We start from the raw sequence: 20375 nt of genomic DNA, 5'->3' as shown, positions 1-20375 counted from the left end.
TGAGGATGCATCTGCATATGTCAAAATTACTGGAGAAACAAGTGAACATTTTGAGATAAAAGTGGACTTAAGACAAGGGTGCGTCATGTCACCATGGTTATTCAATATTTATATGGATGGTGTTATTAGAGAAATTAAGGACAAAGTTGGAGAAGTTGGAGTAAGACTGTTCGATGAGGGAAGGAAGTGAGTACTGAATTCGATACTGTCTGCTGATGACACGGTGCTCATTGCAAAAAATGAAAGTGACCTACAAAATTTGGTCAGTGTTTTTGATAATGTCTGTAACAGGAAAAAGCTGAAAGTAAATGTCAACAAAAGTAAAGTGATGGTTTGTGAGCGAAGTAGGAGTGAGGTTGTAGATTTTGTTTTTGAATGGTGAAGAAATGGAGGGGGTCAATGAGTTTAAGTACCTTGGATCAGTTATGTGTAAGCACGGTGGAACGGAGGGAGAGATAAGAGAAAGGGCATTGCAAGGAAGAAGGGTGGTAGGGTCTTTGGGACGAATCATGAATGGCAGAAGTGTGAGCATGGAGGTAAAGAGGGATTTGAGAAATACAATAATAGTACCAACCCTCACATATGCAAGTGAAACGTGGGCCTGGAATGAAAGTCAGAGGTCTAAAGTGCAGGCAGTGGAAATGAGTTATTTGACGAGTGCTTGTGGTGTGAGTAGAATGGATGGAATGTGAGTAATGAAAGTGTGCACGAGCGTTTTGGAATGTGTCACAGGGGTGAAGGGAAGAAGTGTGGAGTGGTGGAAGAAGTGAAGCGACAGACTTTAAAGTGGTTTGGCCACATGGAGCGAATGGAGGAAAGTAAGATGACCAGAAGGGTGTATGTGAGTGAGATAGGGGAAGGGAATGCTAGAGGACAACCTCCAGTGAAATGGAGGGATAGGGTGCAAGAGTGCATTAGGGAGAGGGGGGAAAAGATCTTTGAGAAACTTTGAGCAGGCAAGGAAGGAGTGTCTGGATAGAGAAAGTTGGAAGCTCTACTGCCGTGGCCATCCCCTGGTGGGAGCTCCTAGGAGCAGACGTCGATGAAATGATGATGATGATGAACAGCTAGTAAACGTCCTCAGAAGATCAACGGATGCCATTTTGCTGCCAGAACAGCTAGTAAACGTCCTCAGAAGATCAACGGACACCATTTTGCTGCCAGAACAGCTAGTAAACGTCCTCAGAAGATCAGCGGACACCATTTTGCTGCCAGAACAGCTAGTAAATGTCCTCAGAAGATTAACGGACGCCGTTTTGCTGCCAAAACAGCTAGTAAATGTCCTCAGAAGATTAACGGACGCCGTTTTGCTGCCAAAACAGCTAGTAAATGTCCTCAGAAGATTAACGGACGCCGTTTTGCTGCCAAAACAGCTAGTAAATGTCCTCAGAAGATTAACGGACGCCGTTTTGCTGCCAGAACAGCTAGTAAATGTCCTCAGAAGATTAACGGACGCCGTTTTGCTGCCAGAACAGCTAGTAAATGTCCTCAGAAGATTAACGGACGCCGTTTTGCTGCCAGAACAGCTAGTAAATGTCCTCAGAAGATTAACGGACGCCGTTTTGCTGCCAGAACAGCTAGTAAATGTCCTCAGAAGATTAACGGACGCCGTTTTGCTGCCAGAACAGCTAGTAAATGTCCTCAGAAGATCAACGGACGCCATTTTGCTGCCAAAACAGCTAGTAAACGTCCTCTGAAGATCAGCGGACGCCATTTTGCTGCCAGTGAGACGCCGTTACCATGGCGGTGTGGTGCGCAAATGGCAAGACCACCTGTGCAAATGATGGGATGATGGCCGCAAATTAAGGCCGCGCAAATGGTGAGTGCTCAAATGGTGAGGTTTTACTGTATAAGTTTTACTGGCATAAGTGTGCCTTGCACGCATTTGTGAGTCACACTAACAATCAAATCAAACACAAAATAACCAAAATACTGAGAAACAAAAAATATATATATATATATATATATATATATATATATATATATATATATATATATATATATATATATATATATATATATATATATATATATATATATATATATATACGTGTGTGTGTGTGTGTGTGTGTGTGTGGAGTTCCTCTTCCCATGAGTTGCCAAGTAGCTAGCTGGTACATTATCTCACCACCACTTCAGTCTGGGACGTAAAGTCTATGACATGTGGTCACACTGTACAGCAACGCTGCACGACGCTCCCCCGCTACCACTCTTGACAAAATGTTTGATGTGGAAGAAGAAAGATAAATAGATGCAAATGAAGGTGAAAAGAAGAGAAAGGGAGAGAGGAAAGGAAGATGAAAACGAAAGAGAAGAAAAGAAAGCTAAGAAACGAGTAAATACGAAGAGGAATGGGAAGAGAAAGACAGATAAAAGCAAAAGAGGGCGAAAAGAAGAAGGGAAAGGGAGATGGGAAAGGGAGATAGGAAAAGAAATGAAAAAGAATGAAAGAGGAGAAGAAAGAAAGCTAAGATGAGAATAAACAAGGAAAGGAATGAGCGGAGAAAGATAGATAAAAGCAAAGGAAGGCAAAAAGAAGGAAGGAGAGAGGAAAGGATAACAAGACTTTGAAAGGGGAAGGGTGAAGGGAAGAAGAAAATGACTGAGGAGAAAGAGGAAGGCAAGATAAAAGTAATCAAGAAGAGGAATGGGAGGAGAAAGATAGATAAAAGCAAATGAAGGCGAAGAGAGGAAGAGAAAGGGAGATAAGTGTTACCCTTCCCGCCTTCCCCACACCCAAGAGAACGCCTTGGCCGCACAATGTGACATGGTACAGAAAATGCTGCGGAGCCGCTGCGGCACCACCACACACGGCGGTGCAGCATAGTGTGACACCGGCCTAAGCCTATAGGAAACATTTTTAGGCCTGAGAAGAGAGAGAGAGAGAGAGAGAGAGAGAGAGAGAGAGAGAGAGAGAGAGAGAGAGAGAGAGAGAGAGAGAGAGAGAGAGAGAGAGAGAGAGAGAGAGAGAGAGAGAGAGAGAGAGAGAGAGAGAGAGAGAGAGAGAGAGAATCAACAAGTTAAGCTTGATTCCGCTAAACACGAGGTACAACATGACGTACTTTCAAAGTCCAGTTCCAGCATGGCTTCCCTGCCAGTGAGACGCTTAACTCTCCTGCTTCATAAAACATATAATACCTAAACAAATTTTGTTCTAGTTTTCTTTTTCTTTTATTTATTTGTTTCACAGCCATGGTAGCAGCGTACGTGCCTCTCTCTCTCTCTCTCTCTCTCTCTCTCTCTCTCTCTCTCTCTCTCACACACACACACACACACACACACACAAAACAAACACACAAGACCCACCTTCAGAACTCCTGGAGGACGGTCTTTCAACCTTTTACTCAGTCAAATGTGCATATTTCCAGTGAATCAGTGGGATATGTTCCATGATCTTACGTCTGTGTCCTTCCTTTCCCTCTCCTCCACTTTCCTCCACAAATCTATTTGTTTATCACAACTAATTTAAGGAAATGCAATTCAGCAGATTCACGTCATCAACACATAACACAAATTTTTCTGTATATTTATGCATGCATCTCAAAATTATCAATTAATTTATGTTTCTTTATGTGCACCATTTAATTTTGCATATTTTTATACATAATACATGATGATTGTGTTGAGCTTATGGCTTAAAACTCGTTATATTCAGTAGCGACGTTTGAAATTTGGCGCGTGCGGCCAGACCAGATATCACATCATACCCCCCAGACCAGCGTCCCCAACTTCCTTGAAACACAGTGTCAACTGGTCAATTTGTTACTACGTGATAAAAAAAAAACATACAAACAGAAAAAAATGAAGTCGTGTGTATCGTCAATGAGTGATGACATACGCATGTACTTCATCGGTTCCTTAGCCAAAATTTTATATGAAGTACTATGGTACGGCATCGGTAATGAAGGGGTTAGGGTAACCGTGTCTAAAATTTGGTGTAAAGGGAAATGCAACAAAAACAAGAATTAACATACTTTACAACACAGCTTACCTGATGAGAAGGTTTACCACATCTTCATTAAGTAAGAGGCAGTGGCGGTCCTCCTCCCACTTGTGGTGTTCTCTAAGAATCAAGTAGGCATTCTGCTCCCTTAGCCTTTCCCTCCCTTGCCTTGTCACACACAGCTGAAGGGCAAAGCATTCAAAAAATTCAAAAAAATTCTCAAGGTGGTCATACTTGTTTTTGCATCTTATATAATACATAGGAATACATAGGAAGAACAGACACCAGAAAACCTGGCGGTCTATGGCAAGGGTGTCTGTCTACTACCGCTACTACTAGTAATCTACGTGTGGTAGGACAGGATAGAATTGATGAAGGCTCCTCCCCACCAACCTCTCCCTCTGGCAACGTGCCAGCAAGAAATACAGTATCTACCCTCTCGAGTTTCGCACTTTCCGAGTTTCGCAATCCTCGAGTTTAGCGCTTAATCCTAAATTCTTACCATCCCGACTTTCCCGCATTACCGCCCCGAGTTTCACGGTGCTTTGACATGTATGGGTCGCTTCTACCTACCGTCGGCGTCATGCGTGCTGCCTTAAGAGGCGGTGTCCAACCACTGGGGCTATGGGTAACCGCGGTTGCCCGTATGCCCAAACGGGAGCGAGTTAATTGTTGGGTGTCCGTATGAATGGAGAACGGTTGTGGGTACGAGCGTGGGTAAGTGGGTACCTCACAACTGTATGTAAACAAACAGATGACGGCAGTGGCTGAGGAGTGAGGAGCAGTGGAAGATGACCCACCAATAGACTCGTAAAATGAACTGGCAGAGCTGGTTTGCTTACTACTTAATTAACAAGATAAGAGAAAACCCCGTGCTGCGGAACAACAGTCCAAAAAACTTTTCTCCAGTCTATGAAAATTGTAGAACTCTCGGTGTTGTTTTCCTCTTCTTCTTTTGACCTGTAATGCATGGCAGCGACAGTGAAAAGTAATAGTGGAAAATAGCAAAAGGGCATAGAAAAGCAAAATCAGGGAAAGAAAAGGACAGAAAAACACCTAAGTTCAGGGTGAAGTGAATAACCGCCATATTCTCAGTGAAGCTCTTCCTCTTCGTCAAGCGTCTCTTAGAGAGTGTGTTTCCGTTGAAGGGTATGCCCAGTCCCTAACCTTCGAAACAATCTTTCCGTGTAGTGTTGGTACTACTGCAAATCAAACAAACGTTGAAAACCGAAACCTTAATGCAATTTAGGTACATTTCTATAATGGATTATATAGTGTGACTAATGTTTATGTAAACAGTGCTTGATACAGTGACATACATTATATATAGCAGAAATTTTACATTGATGCATTTAATTGGTTGGTACCCATGGCTATGTTTGCTTCGCTTTCATATCATCCCGTTACCTGTGGGCGGAGCTTAGGAGACCTCGTTAGAATAAACTGCTTTTATTTTCTTTATTTTCCTCCTGTTCCATGAGACATCTCTTTCTCCCTTCGTTATTTCTCACTTGTAAATATATTTTAACTAGCTTTAGAGCTCCTATCAGTGGGTGGAAAATGATATCATCTATATTGCTGAGCTTTGCTAAGCTCCACCCACAGGTGACGTCACGAGTTTGGAGATTGGCTGTGGTAAGCCCAGCACGGAGTACCGAATACCACCACATATTCATACAGACTTGTGAAACAAACGCCCGGAGAAAGCCTGTTAGTCCGTCACTTTAAAATTCATCCCAGCAATCTTAATTCATGCTTACGCTCAAAAAAGATAACTGTTGTGAATAGTTGAGACTAAAGGGCGGGGCGTGCTGGTTGAGAGGTGTGTTCCAGTGTTGTCTTAAATTATCATAGGAACCGTGAAGTCTTGAATAAACAGAAAAATATTGTTTCTCACATTGTATTATTTTTTATATAAGGCCTAGAAAACTTAAATTGTTCTTATACCCAATTAATAATACAGTAACAAGGAAAAATGTTGTAATAAAGCATTAAATGTGCGAAGATATTAGCGAAGTGCGGGCCTTCACCTCCTCTTCGTCAAGAGAGGAAATTAGTTCATTTTTTTCCTGCTCGCCGCTTCGCGCGCTGCATCAAAGACACTCCTCGTCACTGAGAATACCGTTTGGTCCACGAAGCCTTGTTTCCTCGCGTGAAGGGGGAAGAGATTCACTGAGATTACGGCCGTAAGTGTGCACTGTGAAGTAACTAAGTGCATGGTGTGAAGTATAAAAGTGTGGAGAAAGAGGACCTAAGAAGCGATACAAAGCGTTACAGGTCAAAAGAAGAAGAAGAAGGAGGTCCACTACACTGGTGCCGTTGTAAAGGCAATACCTCCAACACCATCACATCACATGGCAGCAACGGTCGGGTCCACTACACTGGCCGTGTCATGAGCTCATTCCAAGAAATAGCCAAGGGGAACTTTCCATTTTCTTACTCTCCAACGGGTCACCTGTAGGGTTGCACCAATAAGCAATTTGGCCGATTACCGATTAATCGATAACCAATAATCGGCTGATACCGATTAATAGGCCGATTATTTAGAAATTGTAAATGTAATTATTCTTCATTAATTACTGGACATTGATACCACAAAGTTAAAGAAATACCGTAACCCTCTTGTTTACAACTTTGTTTACTGGCCAACTGTCATCTCCTTTATGGAGAGCAAATACTTTTCGTAATTTGTTACTTATAATTTAGCCTTGCTTTGTGGAAACATCCTGATTTTAATATGTCAGAATTTGCCAGTTTTCTCGTTCTTGTGGTGATCCTAGATGCTAATAGAAATGGTAGTGTACAGAAGGTTTATCAATCTTTCGTCTTCTACTAATTTACTGTTTGTTACACTGTGTTTGCTTACTTCTAAACTAAAAAATGCATGTTTTGATTTATTTTATTAGTACAAAATATACAGTATGATTACTGCATATTAATATGAAATAACTTTATGTAGCTACAGTGATGATAAAGTTGAATAATGTCCCTCAATTAGGTAAAATTGAAAATGGTATAAGCGTACCGTATGAAGTCTGTATCTGAACGTGTCCACTACCAGTACGGTGAGACTCGGTGAGAGTCCGTGAGACCCATGCCACAGGCTATCATTTGTCTGTCAGTCAGTCAGTGTGTCTCAGTGAGCATGTTGCCTATGTTATGTAAGGTGGTGACGTTCCACATATTATTTATAAAAATTCATATAAGTTTTGTGGGGACGATCTACTGAGTAGTGACATAACAATGCGATACGGACTTAACACTTGCAGGACAGAATGGGTAAACGGAAAAACTCTTACAGCGGTGGAAGGTGTTCCAGTGAGAAGTGGAAGACAGAAAGGGTAAATCACAGTGGCTTTACACAAGTTTTGTGGGGACAATCTAGTGAGTACAGAGTAGGGCTGGGCAGGTACCGTTAATTTGAGTACTGGTAGTGCCTGTACCGTAAACTCGGGTGCCGTTAGTACCGGTACCCGATACCGGTACCCAAAGGAGTATTTTTTTTTATCTTAATGACATCTGATGAAATTCCTAAATAAATTTTCTGTAAAGAAAACTCTCTCTCTCTCTCTCTCTCTCTCTCTCTCTCTCTCTCTCTCTCTCTCTCTCTCTCTCTCTCTCATTTGCCTCAAGATAACCTAAAGGTCCTTAGTTTCAATGGGCGTAGCCTAAGAAATAAGTTTGATGAACTGAGATGTCTTGCTCTGACAGAAAATTTTGACGTAATTGCTATAACCGAAACATTTATCGACACCACAAATATTGATTTAAGTACAGAATACATAGATGGCTACAGACTCTTCAACAAAGATCGTGTAAACCGTAGAGGTGGAGGTGTCGCCCTTTTTGTCAAAAGCTATTTGCAACCCACTGACAGAACACCAGGAGACAGTAATGTTGAACATTTGTGCGTGCGAGTAAACACTGCAAAGGTTAATTTAAATATATCTGTCACCTACAGGCCTCCGGAGCAATCACTCGATGTCGATCTTGAAATGTAGTGTTTTAAGGCAGTCAGTTAATAACAGCGACTCACTGATATTAGGAGACTTCAACCTCCCCCATATCGACTGGGCTACACTGTCAGGTACAAAAGACGAGTCACATAGAATGATCGAATTTTAAGAAGAAAATTATCTAAGCCAAATGGTTTCTGAACCAACTCGACAAAATAACATACTAGACCTTGTTATAACGACCTAAGATAACCTAGTCAATAATTTCACGATAGGAGAACACCTCGGTTCTTGCGATCATAAATTAGAGCGCGTCGACATTAGAGCTCAAACATCAGTGACTAAAAATAAAGTAAAGGTGCCCAGTTTCAAGTGCTAACTTCGTAGAAATCCGACGTAAACTAACAGAAATGCAACTATCAGATGACGATAACGTAGAGGACACCTGGCTAAGCTTTAAAAATCATCTACTCACTCAGCAGAATACATTCGTCCCTTTGTGTGAGAAGCGAAGTAACACTAATAAAAGCCCACCTAATTTAATAGCGAAATTAAACACTCAGTCAAGGAGAGAAAATTATTTTACAGGCTGAAGAAAGAGCAAAGCCCGCCCGAAAACATTAGACTTTATCATGATGCCAGGCGACGAGTAAAAAGATTAGTATGTCAGGCAAAGCGTAGATATGAAGAAAATATTGCGGCCAACTGCAAAAATAATCCGAAATCCTTCTTCAGTTACATAAACAACAGAAAGGTGATCAGAAGTGGAATTGGACCCTTAACAAACAGCGACAGTGCACTAGTAACTGACAGCCAACACATTGCAAACCTATTAAACAATTACTTTTCCTCGGTGTTTAATATTAACAGTCCTCCCACCACTACCACCAACACCAGCACTAATGTAAATCCCAAGCATGTCTTGCCTAACTTTGAAATAACAACCGATGAAGTCCTTAAACCCCTCAAATCACTTAAAACAAATAAAAGTCCTGGACCTGACAAAGTATATCCTACACTGCTCAAAGAAACAAAGAGCGAAATACTCTCCTCCCTCACAACCGTATTCAATATGTCCTTGCAACAAGGAATCATCCCTTCGGATTGGATTGGAAAAAGGCTAATGTGACACCGATTTTTAAGAAAGGAGACAAAAAATTACCAGGTAATTACAGGCCCATTAGTCTAACTTCAGTTGTAGGTAAGCTACTTGAGAGCATAGTTAGAGACAAAATTGTGAGTTAACTTGAAAGCCACTCATTAATTGGGGACTCTCAACATGGCTTCCGTAACAAAAGATCCTGCCTATCAAACCTATTGACCTTTAATAACGACCTCTCCACAGTTTATGACATAACCAAATCACTGGACGTAGTCTATCTTGATTTCCAGAAAGTGTTTGATAAAGTCCCACATCATAAATTACTTTACAAATTAAAGCAAATAGGTATTGACAGTCAAGTACACCAATGGATAGCGAATTGGTTGAGTAACAGACAACAAAGAGTGGTGATTGACGGATTTAACTCCGAGTGGGCGCCGGTCACTAGTGGCGTCCCTCAGGGCTCGGTTCTTGGCCCAGTGCTCTTCATTATTTACATCAACGATGTGGATGTTGGACTCAATAATCGCATTAGTAAATTTGCAGACGACACAAAGATTGGTAACTCGGTTCACACTGACGAAGATAGGCAAAGCCTCCAAGAGGATTTTCACAAAATTTCAGCTTGGTCAGATAGATGGGAGATGCCCTTTAACGAAGATAAGTGCCAGGTCCTTCAGGTTGGAACAAGGAATAAAAAGTTCGATTACGAAATGCGCAGCGTTAAACTCAAAAGCATTCAGTGCGTTAAGGACTTGGGGGTTAAAATCGAGTCAAACCTCAAATTCTCACAGCAATGCATCGATGCAGCAAATAAAGCTAACAGAATGTTGGGCTTCATTAAAAGAAACTTTTTATTCAAAAATAAAGATGTAATACTTCCACTCTACAACAGTTTAGTCAGACCCCACTTGGAATCTGCGGTACAGTTTTGGTTTCCCCACCATGCAAAGGACATTACTTAATTAGAAGGTGTTCAGCGTCGGGCAACAAAAATGATCCCTTCCTTGCACAACAAATCTTACGAAGAAAGGCTTTCCACCCTTAACATGTTCTCTCTTGAGAACGTCGCCTCCGTGGAAAACTGATCGAATATTTTAAAATACTTAATGGTTTCACAAATGTAGACAGATCAACATTGTTTATGATCGATGACACTTTGCATACGAGGGACAAAGGCGTAAAACTCAAATGTAGACAAGTAAATTCAGACTGCACCAAATTTTTCTTCACCAACGTTGTAGTGCGAGAATGGAATAAGCTCCCACCGTCAGTGGTCCAGTGTAACACGATTGGCTCCTTTAAAAACAAGCTTGACCGTCACTTCCTTCAACTTAATATTAACTAGAGCTGAAATGCAACGTTTTGGAGCCATCTGATTAATGTAGAATCACTTAGGTTTAAGGACAGACCACCTAGTCTGGACCATAGCGTCTGTGTGGTCTGATTTTCTATGTAAGTCTATGTAAGTCTCTCTCTCTCTCTCTCTCTCTCGCCTGATTGAAGTGAATATTTTTTTTCAAAAAAAAAAAAAAGCATGTATACGTAGTTATTATGGATGTACAGGAAATCCCCGATATACGAAAGCTCGATGTACGAAAATTCGGATATACGAAAGTGAAAAATATAGGACAATTTTCGGTTCACGAAAGACATGCTTCGCATATACGAAAAGTACGACAGTTTCCGCCCACTGTTTCGCACTGATGTCTATATCGGTCGCCACGTCAACAGCCTCACGCACACTCGCAGTGATTAGGCAGCAAGTGTCCATGTCCAGTCCCCTCCACTTCAACGCTCATCACTTAGCGTTGCCAGTTTGTGAACCCCTTGCTTCGACTCGAATCCGAAACACATCCCAGCCAGCGTGAGGAAACGTGAGGGTGATGGAGGGGTTGGGGGGGGGCTTGGAGTGGTGCGGTGGTGTACTGTTTGGCACGTGTTTCGGGCACGAGAGTCGAAACTGGCCTTTCACAGCTTGGGAAGTAAACATTGGCAATGTTAAGTGATGAGTTGTAGTGACGAGTTAGAGGGGATTGTCCTAACATATGTAATGCATTTCTATAACAGTAAAGGAACAGGAAATGGTAATTGTTTTTAATTATTTATGAGCCTTGCGTTTCATTGTATTGTGAGTAGTAAATTGCTTTTAAGCATAGTTATATTTAACTTTGGTTTTTTTTTTTTTTTTTTTTTGCTGGTCCCTAACCCCCCTATTTATTAACAATCCTATGGGGGAAATGGCTTCGAAATACGAAAAATCGATAAACGAAAGGTTTTTTCAGTCCCTAACCCTTTCGTATATAGGGGATTTCCTGTACTCATAGTCTAATAACAATAACAATATATATTAGCATCCTAAAAAAAAAGAATCGGACATGAAGAATTATTCAATAAATAAATCCAATAATAAAATAATGGAGACGGGAGCTATGATGGAAACGAAAAGCAGGACAAAATGGTGGGAACTTGGGAAGACGGTCAGTGAGGCAGTGACTCAGCAGCCAGCACAACATTCAAGGCTTAATTTCTCTCCACAAGGCCAATACCGCATGGCGACTGGCTACCGCCGAGCAAGATCCAACCGGTATCTGCACTAGTGGCAATGGTCAGTGCCGAGTGATCATGAGTCTTCTCGGCACTGGTTACCGGTACCAAGTGCCGACTGAATCGATTCCTCTCGGCACTTGGTACCGGTACCGAGTGCCGACTGAATCGATTCTTCTCGGCACATGGTACCAGTACCAAGTGCCGACTGAATCGATTCTTCTCGGCACCTAGTACTGGTACCCAGTGCCGAGAAGACTCATGATCACTCGGCACTGACCATTGACAATAGTGCCGGTACCGGTTGGATCTTAGTGACGCTCGCTAGCCAGTCGCCATGCGGTATGGGCCCTGTGGAGACGAATTAAGCCTTGAATGTTGTGCTGGCAGGTGAGTCACTGCCTCGCTGACCGTCTTCCCAAGTTCCCACCATTTTGTCCTGCTTTTCGTTTCCATCACAACTCCCGTCTCCATTATTTTATTATTGGATTTATTTATATATATTGGATAATTCTTCATGTCCAATTCTTTTTTTTTAGGATACTGATATGTATTGTTATTATTATTAGACTATGAGTAAATACATAATAACTACGTATACATGCTTTTTTTTTATAAATATTCACTTCATTCAGGAGAGAGAGAGAGAGAGAGAGAGAGAGAGAGAGAGAGAGAGAGAGAGAGAGAGAGAGAGAGTACAACAGAAGAAACATCCTAATTATTTAATTAATAAATGAAAGGAAAAAGTCCACTGTGTCTGTGTGTGTGTGTGTGTGTGTGTGTGTGTGTGTGTATGTGTGTGACACACACACGCACACTCATACACTCCCCCATACACACACAGTAGACTTTTTCCTCATTTATTTCTGCCCTTAATTAGGATGTTTCTTCTGTTGTACACACTCTCTCTCTCTATCTCTGAATGAAGTGAATATTAATTTTTTCGATAAAAAAAATAGCATGTATACGTAGTTATTATGGATGTAATTGATCATAGTCTAATAACAATAACAATATATATTAGCAACCTAAATAAAATTTAAAAATCGGGCATGAAGAATTATCCAATAAATCCTATAAATCAATCCGAGCAATCTGGTACTGGTACCGAGCAATCTGGTACCGGTACCGTACCGTTTAGCTGGTACCATTAGTACCGGTACTGGTACCGGTACCTGTCCACCCCTAGTACTGAGTAGTGACATAACATAGGGACTTGTTTGAAATAAATGCTGTGGAAAGGTATCGAGAGTATTCTTTAAACATCACCATCCTTACATTAACATTATTAATATTTTGTTATGTACATTATATTATAAAAGAGAAAAAAAAAAATAATCGGCCCCGATTAATCGGTCAAAAAGCCGATTACCGATTAATCGGCAAAGTGGCCAATTAGGCCGATTACCGATTACTTACCGATTAATAGGTGCTAACCTAGTTACCTGTACAGCGAGAGCAAGAGTGGGCAGAGCTTATTCAAATAATATTATCGCCTATTGCTGCCAATGCTGAAATATTCGTGGGATGCATGACCCACTATTACTTAGTGCATGGTGTTAGGTTATTAATAAATAATAACCCATAGCCGTAAAGCCGTTAGATTAAGTGTAATCCAGAGCAAGAGATGTCAGTTGTGGCGAGTGCTGGCATCTTGGCTGCTGGGCAAGCCGTGGCGAGCCAGCCACACGCTACTTCTCAGAGTGACCCAGCCGTGACCGGAGGTGCTTCCCTCTACCTCCCTCATCCCACGTGTTCGTGGTGGTCTTCCTCCCCTGCCATATCCACAAGTCACCTCGACTGTGTCTGCAGGCAAGGAAAGCCCTGGGAGGTTACAGGACGGCCCTGGGAAGTACAAGAGGCGGCGTGTGGCTGGATTCGGGACATCATCGTGGGCGTGAGACCACGTGGCACCCGCGGGCGGCTTCAGGCGCGCCCATCCACGGAGCTAAGTATAGTGTTCTTGTCTAGGGTATTTTAAGACAGTTAGCTAGGTAGCTGTGTGCCTGGATTTATTAATTATTCCTCATTTCCAGCAGAGTTTTCCTTGTTGTGTCAAATATACTTATGAGTACGATACAGCTGGTTTTTGCTTATCCTATGAGAGTGTGATCGGTCAAAATAAGACTTAAAAGCATGTTGTGCAAAGAGCCCATTTTGCAGCTGCCTGATTTCAATAAACAGTTCATTCTGCGTACCAATGCATCACAGGAGGGCATTGGTGCCGTGTTGATGCAAGAGAGTAATAATCAGGTGTTTCCTGTAAGTTACTACAGTGGGAAGTTGCGTGCAGCAGAGAGAAATTACTCTACGGTAGAGAAAGAGCTCCTTGCAGAAGTAGAGGGAATCAAGAGATATTATCTTTACCTATATGGCGATCAGTTCATTCTCGAAACTGATCATTTGCCCCTAGCCAGTTTAAAGACTTCCAAGAATGCAAATGCACGCCTGATGCGTTGGCCGTTGTATCTCCAGCAGTTTCAGTTCACAGAAAAGTACATAAAGGGGCAAGCCAACGTTGGGGCAGACTTCTTGTCACGTCTGGTAGCAGAGTAATCTGATCGAGGTGGTAGTGAGGTGTGGGTGCAGTGAGGTGACAGGATACTGGAGCATACTCTATACCAACGGTAAACGAGGATCAAGCCTCTACCTGTGACCCCTGAAACTACACCTCACCCATTATGAGTAGTGGGGGTATTCTGGTGCTGCCCCATGTAGGCCACTCGGTTTCCTGCAGTCTTTCCGTGTTCTTATGTTCTTATGTTCTAACCAAGTTGTCATGCCCCGACGAGCTTATTTTCCTTTCTATTTCCCAACACGACCTCTGCGTGTATCGAAACAACACACGAGAAATTAATCAAGACCAGGAGAGGGTATTTGCCGGCTGCCTGGGCTGGGATTGAACCCGCGACCAGCGTGACGGAAGAGCCACTCCTTACCGAGTCGGCCAAAGAGGTACCCCACTGGCTAAGTGGGTTATGGGAGGCTCGTTCATCAGGCCGTCGCCGCACTACAAAGTGACTGAAATGGACAGATTAGGTGGCTCGGAGACTTTATGTTCGGATCTTGGGGCCTCAGATTCAGCTGAATCGAGGAACCAAGTGATGAAAGGTGCAGATTAGGTGGCTCCGAGGGTGGTTGGCGGTGCACCCCACCATCCAGGCATGTGTTTTTCGAGCAGATAGGAGCTGTCATAAACCATAGGTGGTGGAGTTGTAAATGCAACCCTGAAAAAGCTGGTTTGGCCTGAGAGTTTTACGGCATGCTTAAAATTTAAGTTGCATGGTATGGTGCATGGTGTGATAATGTAGGAAAAATTAGGCAGATGGTCAGGACTTTATACAATAAGTTACACCATTTTACACCTATCTACATCTACTCCACATCTGTCCCACATACACTGTGTATACATACATAACACCACTCACATATTGTGAATAAATGTGGTGAAGCTCGCCAAGCCGCTCTAACATGCAATGGCACCTTGCTAGGGAGTTTTCCCTCTAGTTTGAGTATTAACGTAAATGTTGAGGTTTTTCACTCACAGGCAAACCATCATTTACCTGAGCAGAGGTTAACTGACATACACCACAGTATGAGAGGGTGCATGGAAGCGTGTGAGAACGTGCTGTCAGGAACATGCTAAGTACTATTAGGAACAGGTATCCTGTAGGTGCAGGTGTAGGGCTTGATAACCATCTTGGCAGCGTAGCACAGTAAAAACTTTTCTCCTGGAGAAAAAGGTTTCTTAGAGGGGGGGTGAAATGTCATGAACTCCTCATTCCAAGAAATAGCCAAATGGAACTTTCCATTTTCTTACTCTCCAATGGGTCACTTGTACAGCGAGAGCAAGAGTGGGCAGAGCTTATTCAAATAATATTATCGCCTATTGCTGCCAATGCTGAAATATTCGTGGGATGCATGACCCACTATTACTTAGTGCATGGTGTTAGGTTATTAATAAATAATAACCCATAGCCGTAAAGCCGTTAGATTAAGTGTAATCCAGAGCAAGAGATGTCAGTTGTGGCGAGTGCTGGCATCTTGGCTGCTGGGCAAGCCGTGGCGAGCCAGCCACACGCTACTTCTCAGAGTGACCCAGCCGTGACCGGAGGTGCTTCCCTCTACCTCCCTCATCCCACGTGTTCGTGGTGGTCTTCCTGCCCTGCCATATCCACAAGTTACCTCGACTGTGTCTGCAGGCAAGGAAAGCCCTGGGAGGTTACAGGACGGCCCTGGGAAGTACAAGAGGCGGCGTGTGGCTGGATTCGGGACATCATCGTGGGCGTGAGACCACGTGGCACCCGCGGGCGGCTTCAGGCGCGCCCATCCACGGAGCTAAGTATAGTGTTCTTGCCTAAGGCATTTTAAGACAGTTAGCTAGGTAGCTGTGTGCCTGGATTTATTAATTATTCCTCATTTCCAGCAGAGTTTTCCTTGTTGTGTCAAATAAACTTAAAAGTACGATACAGCTGGTTTTTGCTTATCCTATGAGAGTGTGATTGGTCAAAATAAAGACGAGAAGGGGCTGTGAGTCTGAGAACTCAATTTTCAGATATTTTATTTTCTATTTTTTTATTGCTGAGAATCTTCGAAATCTTCAGAAGTCCAGACCTTTTCAAGAACCCCACAGGCCAGTGTTGTGAGAAATATCTCCACGCTGAAATTAGTCATTCTGCTGTCCAACACGCATGTGCGCTGTGGGAATACACAGTATTAAAAGTATTAATTTGCCTTGTTTTGTTTTAGTTTGTCCACTTGTGATCCTTGTGAACAGTGAGAGAAATATTTAACAGTAAGCAAGTTGAACCTCTGTGCGAGCTGTTTTGCGGCTGCGGCGGCAGTTTACGTTCAATAGGCATTGAAAAGTCAATTACAATATTAGTGATTTAATGATTTATAGCTGAAAGAGTTAGCAGACTATATCATAACACACACAAAACTACCAGAAGGTTTGTCCAACTGTACCACGGGTGACCGCGAGCGACCGCCCTTACTTTAGCAGACGACACCACGTGGATCACAAGCGTGGTTTCAGAGCTGCCAGCCAATTGTAAGGCAGCCGCCTTCAACCGCGGCTTCAAAACGACCTGTTCTCACTTCCCATTTGCTGCCTATTACCACGGTACTATTTTGAGATAACAAGGGAGTAAAGTCGAAAAATTGTGATAACAAAGGAGTAAAAAAAAAAAAAAGTCATTTTTTTCCACAGGTCGGAACCAATAAGTGCTTTTCCATGGATTTCAATACCTCGAGCTTCACAATCCTTGAGTTTAGTGCTATACCTTCGGAATGAAGCAAGCGCAAAACTCAGGGTACTGTAGTTAGAAGAGAACACCATGTGCCTTTAAGGAAGAGAGGGACATGGAAATTTTACAGTAAAAAGAGAAATAAGAGGAAATTACTGCCCTTAACTTGCACTACTGGTGACCTAAGCTGTGGGAGAAATTATTAACGTAAAGTCTTCAGGTTGTAGCCGTGCTGCAGCGTGTCTGAAACATACGAAAAGGGTCAGTAAAATCCTATATCCCTGAAGTACGTGTACTTATCTAATGAAGACTTGAAGCTATTGATACTCTGTGAGCTAACTACTGACAACGGGAGTATATTCCAGTGATTAACGATTCTATTATTGAAATAACTTCTGCACGCCAATGTGTTACATCTGTTTTCCTTTAACTTCCTACCGTTGCTGCATGTAATTGTGCTGGGGTCTCTCTGAAATAGACTATCTGGGTTAATGTTTTCGAATCTATTAAGGATTTTGAACACTTCGATTAAGTCCCCTCTTACCCTCTGCTTTTTTAAGGCAAACATATCTAAACGCTTTAAGGGGAGTGTCCGCCATGTCTTAAATCATTAGCATATGATCCTGATTATATTCATGTGAAATGTATGCTTATGGGGAAGTAATATGCACTTACTTTCAGATCTATAAGTTGATACATAATAGCAGGAAAAAATAAAATGAAAATTTTCAACAAAACTCAACTCTCAAAATCTCTATCATCTAAAGACCTATGCTGCTGAAAAAATACCAAGAAACTTAAAGCAGAATCCAAAAGATGCATTGTTGAAATTTTTTCAATTTTGCTTTTGTTAAATGATGAGAATTTTTAAAAATTCTGTTGGTGTATCTAACAATATTATTTTTTTCCGACAACTGTCCCTCAATTAAAAAGAAAACTCATGATGGAAAGTTTGCACTTCTGCTCCTCTTTCCAATGATGTATTGTTTATTAAAATCGGTCAAATAGCAGCAAAGATTTTGAAGAAAAAATTAAACTAATCCCGTTTTCTAAAATGGAGAGTTAACGTCCACGAATTTATAGAGTTCGCCCTTTAAACCAAGATGCCTTCCCAGTTGGTATTCTTTACTGAATTGCAGTTTTTTCTTTGTTTTGAAGCCCCACCACTACCCGAGACCCCCTATACCCTTTTATATTGTACATTTTCCTTTTTTTTTCTATTATATTTCAAAATTGTATTTTTGACATGTATATTTTCAGCTTTACAGCTGCAATCACTTAATAAACCATTTATTATTATTATTATTATTATTATTATTATTATTATTGTTATTATTATTATTATTATTATTAGACTACTCATAAGACTCCTCTTGCTCCCAAAAGAGCTCTCAGTGTGAGTGCAGTTGGGAGAGAGCTGAAAGTGACTTTTTCAAGCTTTGAAAGCAGTGTTACTGGTGAAGACAGTGACATCAACCACTGAACTCCAACCCTCGTCTTATCAGGAAGGCTGCGCCTCATTTTTGTGCAACCTAAGTTTAGTGGTCATCCTGTAGTTCAATCTCATTACGGTGATGGTGGAAGTGATATTCAGGCCACTGAGGATGCATCCCACCACCCTTCAGTGTTATCAAGTTGAAAACACGAGGGTAATGAAGGGGTTTGTAATGGGGTCGAGGGTGAGGGGGGCTGCCAACTACGCAGTGCTGCGCACACAGGCTTGCTTCCACCAAAAAGTTACTGCGCTTCATCACATCACCACGGAAACACCACATGACGTAGAGATTTCGGGTTTGAGGCAGACTGAAGAGGAAGGATGGATTAAGTGAATGCTTATAAATTTAAAGCTAATGGCTTAGGTAGAGCCGTGAAATTGATAATGGATAGTGACCAATTTTCGGGATAGCATCAGAACTTTGCCGTATGGGGAGAACCGACTTCACGGTACACCCCCGCCCTTAAGGGGTTAACAAACATTTTGGGAAATTGTACATGTAAAGTAAACCGTACATATTTCTGAGCATTTTAAGCAGTGAATATTTTTTTTCCAAAATTGTTGTCTTAAAGATGCGTGTTATATGCTGGAGCACGTTATACGCCGCAAAATACAGTAATTAAGTGACGAGCAGAAGAGGCGGGGAGGGGGGGAATTCAGCCATAACTCTGTCATTTTTGCTTATTCTTCATAATATTTTGCCACAAGCTAGCTGAGGGGTGTACATATACATATCGATTCAATTTTTTTTAAAGACTAACGCTGGACGCTCTCCTTAAACGCTCATCATACAGCAAGTTACGGAACGCTGGAATTTGTTTGGTTGCTCATCTCTATCTTTTTTAGCAAAACTTAATTTTTCATATAATTCGGTGACCAGAACTGAACTGCTAGGTGTGGTTTTACAACTGCTGAATATCTCTTCATAAGTTCAGGTGATACAGGTAACTCTCAATTTACGTGAGTATTGTGTCCTTGAAGAGGTCGCGTAAATCAAAAACAATGTAAATCAAACAAGAGGTAGGTTTCTATCAAAAAATAAATATTCACTCCATTCAATGGAGAGAGAGAGAGAGAGAGAGAGAGAGAGAGAGAGAGAGAGAGAGAGAGAGAGAATAACCATATCACCGTGATATCCACTCAGGCACTCAGTCTCAGCCTCACTCGTGTGAGGAAGAAATGAGGGACACCATGAGCGACTAGCTAGTATTGGTACCGGTACCGAGCAGTCTGGTACTGATACCGTACTGTATAGTTGGTAATTGCTAGTACTGCATTGGTACTGTACTACCTGCCCACCCCTATTGCTGAGTAGCGTGGCAGCGTGGGTACTGTATTGTTGTTCAAGTGGCACGCGGGAAGAACTGAGCTCAGCTGTGTGGCCACGGCGCCATGTGAGTCCAGTTGCGTGAGACATCCATAAAATATCGCGTATAAGTGAAAAAAATGTGTAAATTAAACCTTTATTTAAATTTTGGACCCCGCGTTATTTCAAAAATGCGTAAATCGAGTTACCTGTATATAATCAAAGTTTCTTGAGATTAACCTTAACATCATATTGGCTTTTTTACTCGCCGCAGTAAAGTAATCCCTCGCCATATCGCGGCTCACTTATCGTGGTCTCGCTGTATCGCGGATTTTAAAATTGTAAATATTTAGTTTCGTATCGCGGATTTTTCGCTATATATATCGTGGAATTTTGCGGTATAGAGGTATTTTAATATATTTATTATTTTACTTATTTTGCAGTAAAATAAGCATTTTCTAGCCTAAAAAAATGTAAACAATATAAAAAAATTAAGAAAGTATTAATAAGAACATATCAAAATAATATTAAATTGAAATAAAATACGTAGCGCACAGCAGATGAGTAGACAAAGACTCGCACGTATGTGAAACACAGCTACGGCCGCTTCCGCTTGAGCTAGTTTGCCCACGTGTGATCGTATACGCCACACTATTGGCTGATGGATGGGAGGCGACCAACCAGAGCACTGTGTTCTGTATCCTGGGCGCTGATTGGCTCAGCGACCGTAGCATTTGTTGGTTCGTCAGTGGTTAGCTCGAAGACAAAGGGAGAGTG

At 41.9% G+C, this 20375-nt stretch overlaps 1 protein-coding gene across 1 annotated transcript in view; it reads right to left on the bottom strand.

The window, feature by feature from the left end:
- LOC127001966 (protein HGH1 homolog) overlaps nucleotides 1-20375 on the bottom strand; it is an 85799-nt gene that overhangs the window by 7665 nt on the left and 57759 nt on the right. The window contains 1 exon segment of the mRNA XM_050867262.1: nucleotides 3992-4125. Within this exon segment, the coding sequence (XP_050723219.1) occupies nucleotides 3992-4125 (134 nt within the window).

This window comes from Eriocheir sinensis, chromosome 22 (assembly GCF_024679095.1).
Source record: "Eriocheir sinensis breed Jianghai 21 chromosome 22, ASM2467909v1, whole genome shotgun sequence".
Classification (NCBI taxonomy): Eukaryota; Metazoa; Arthropoda; class Malacostraca; order Decapoda; family Varunidae; genus Eriocheir; species Eriocheir sinensis.
This window is presented reverse-complemented; position numbering and strand designations above follow the sequence as displayed.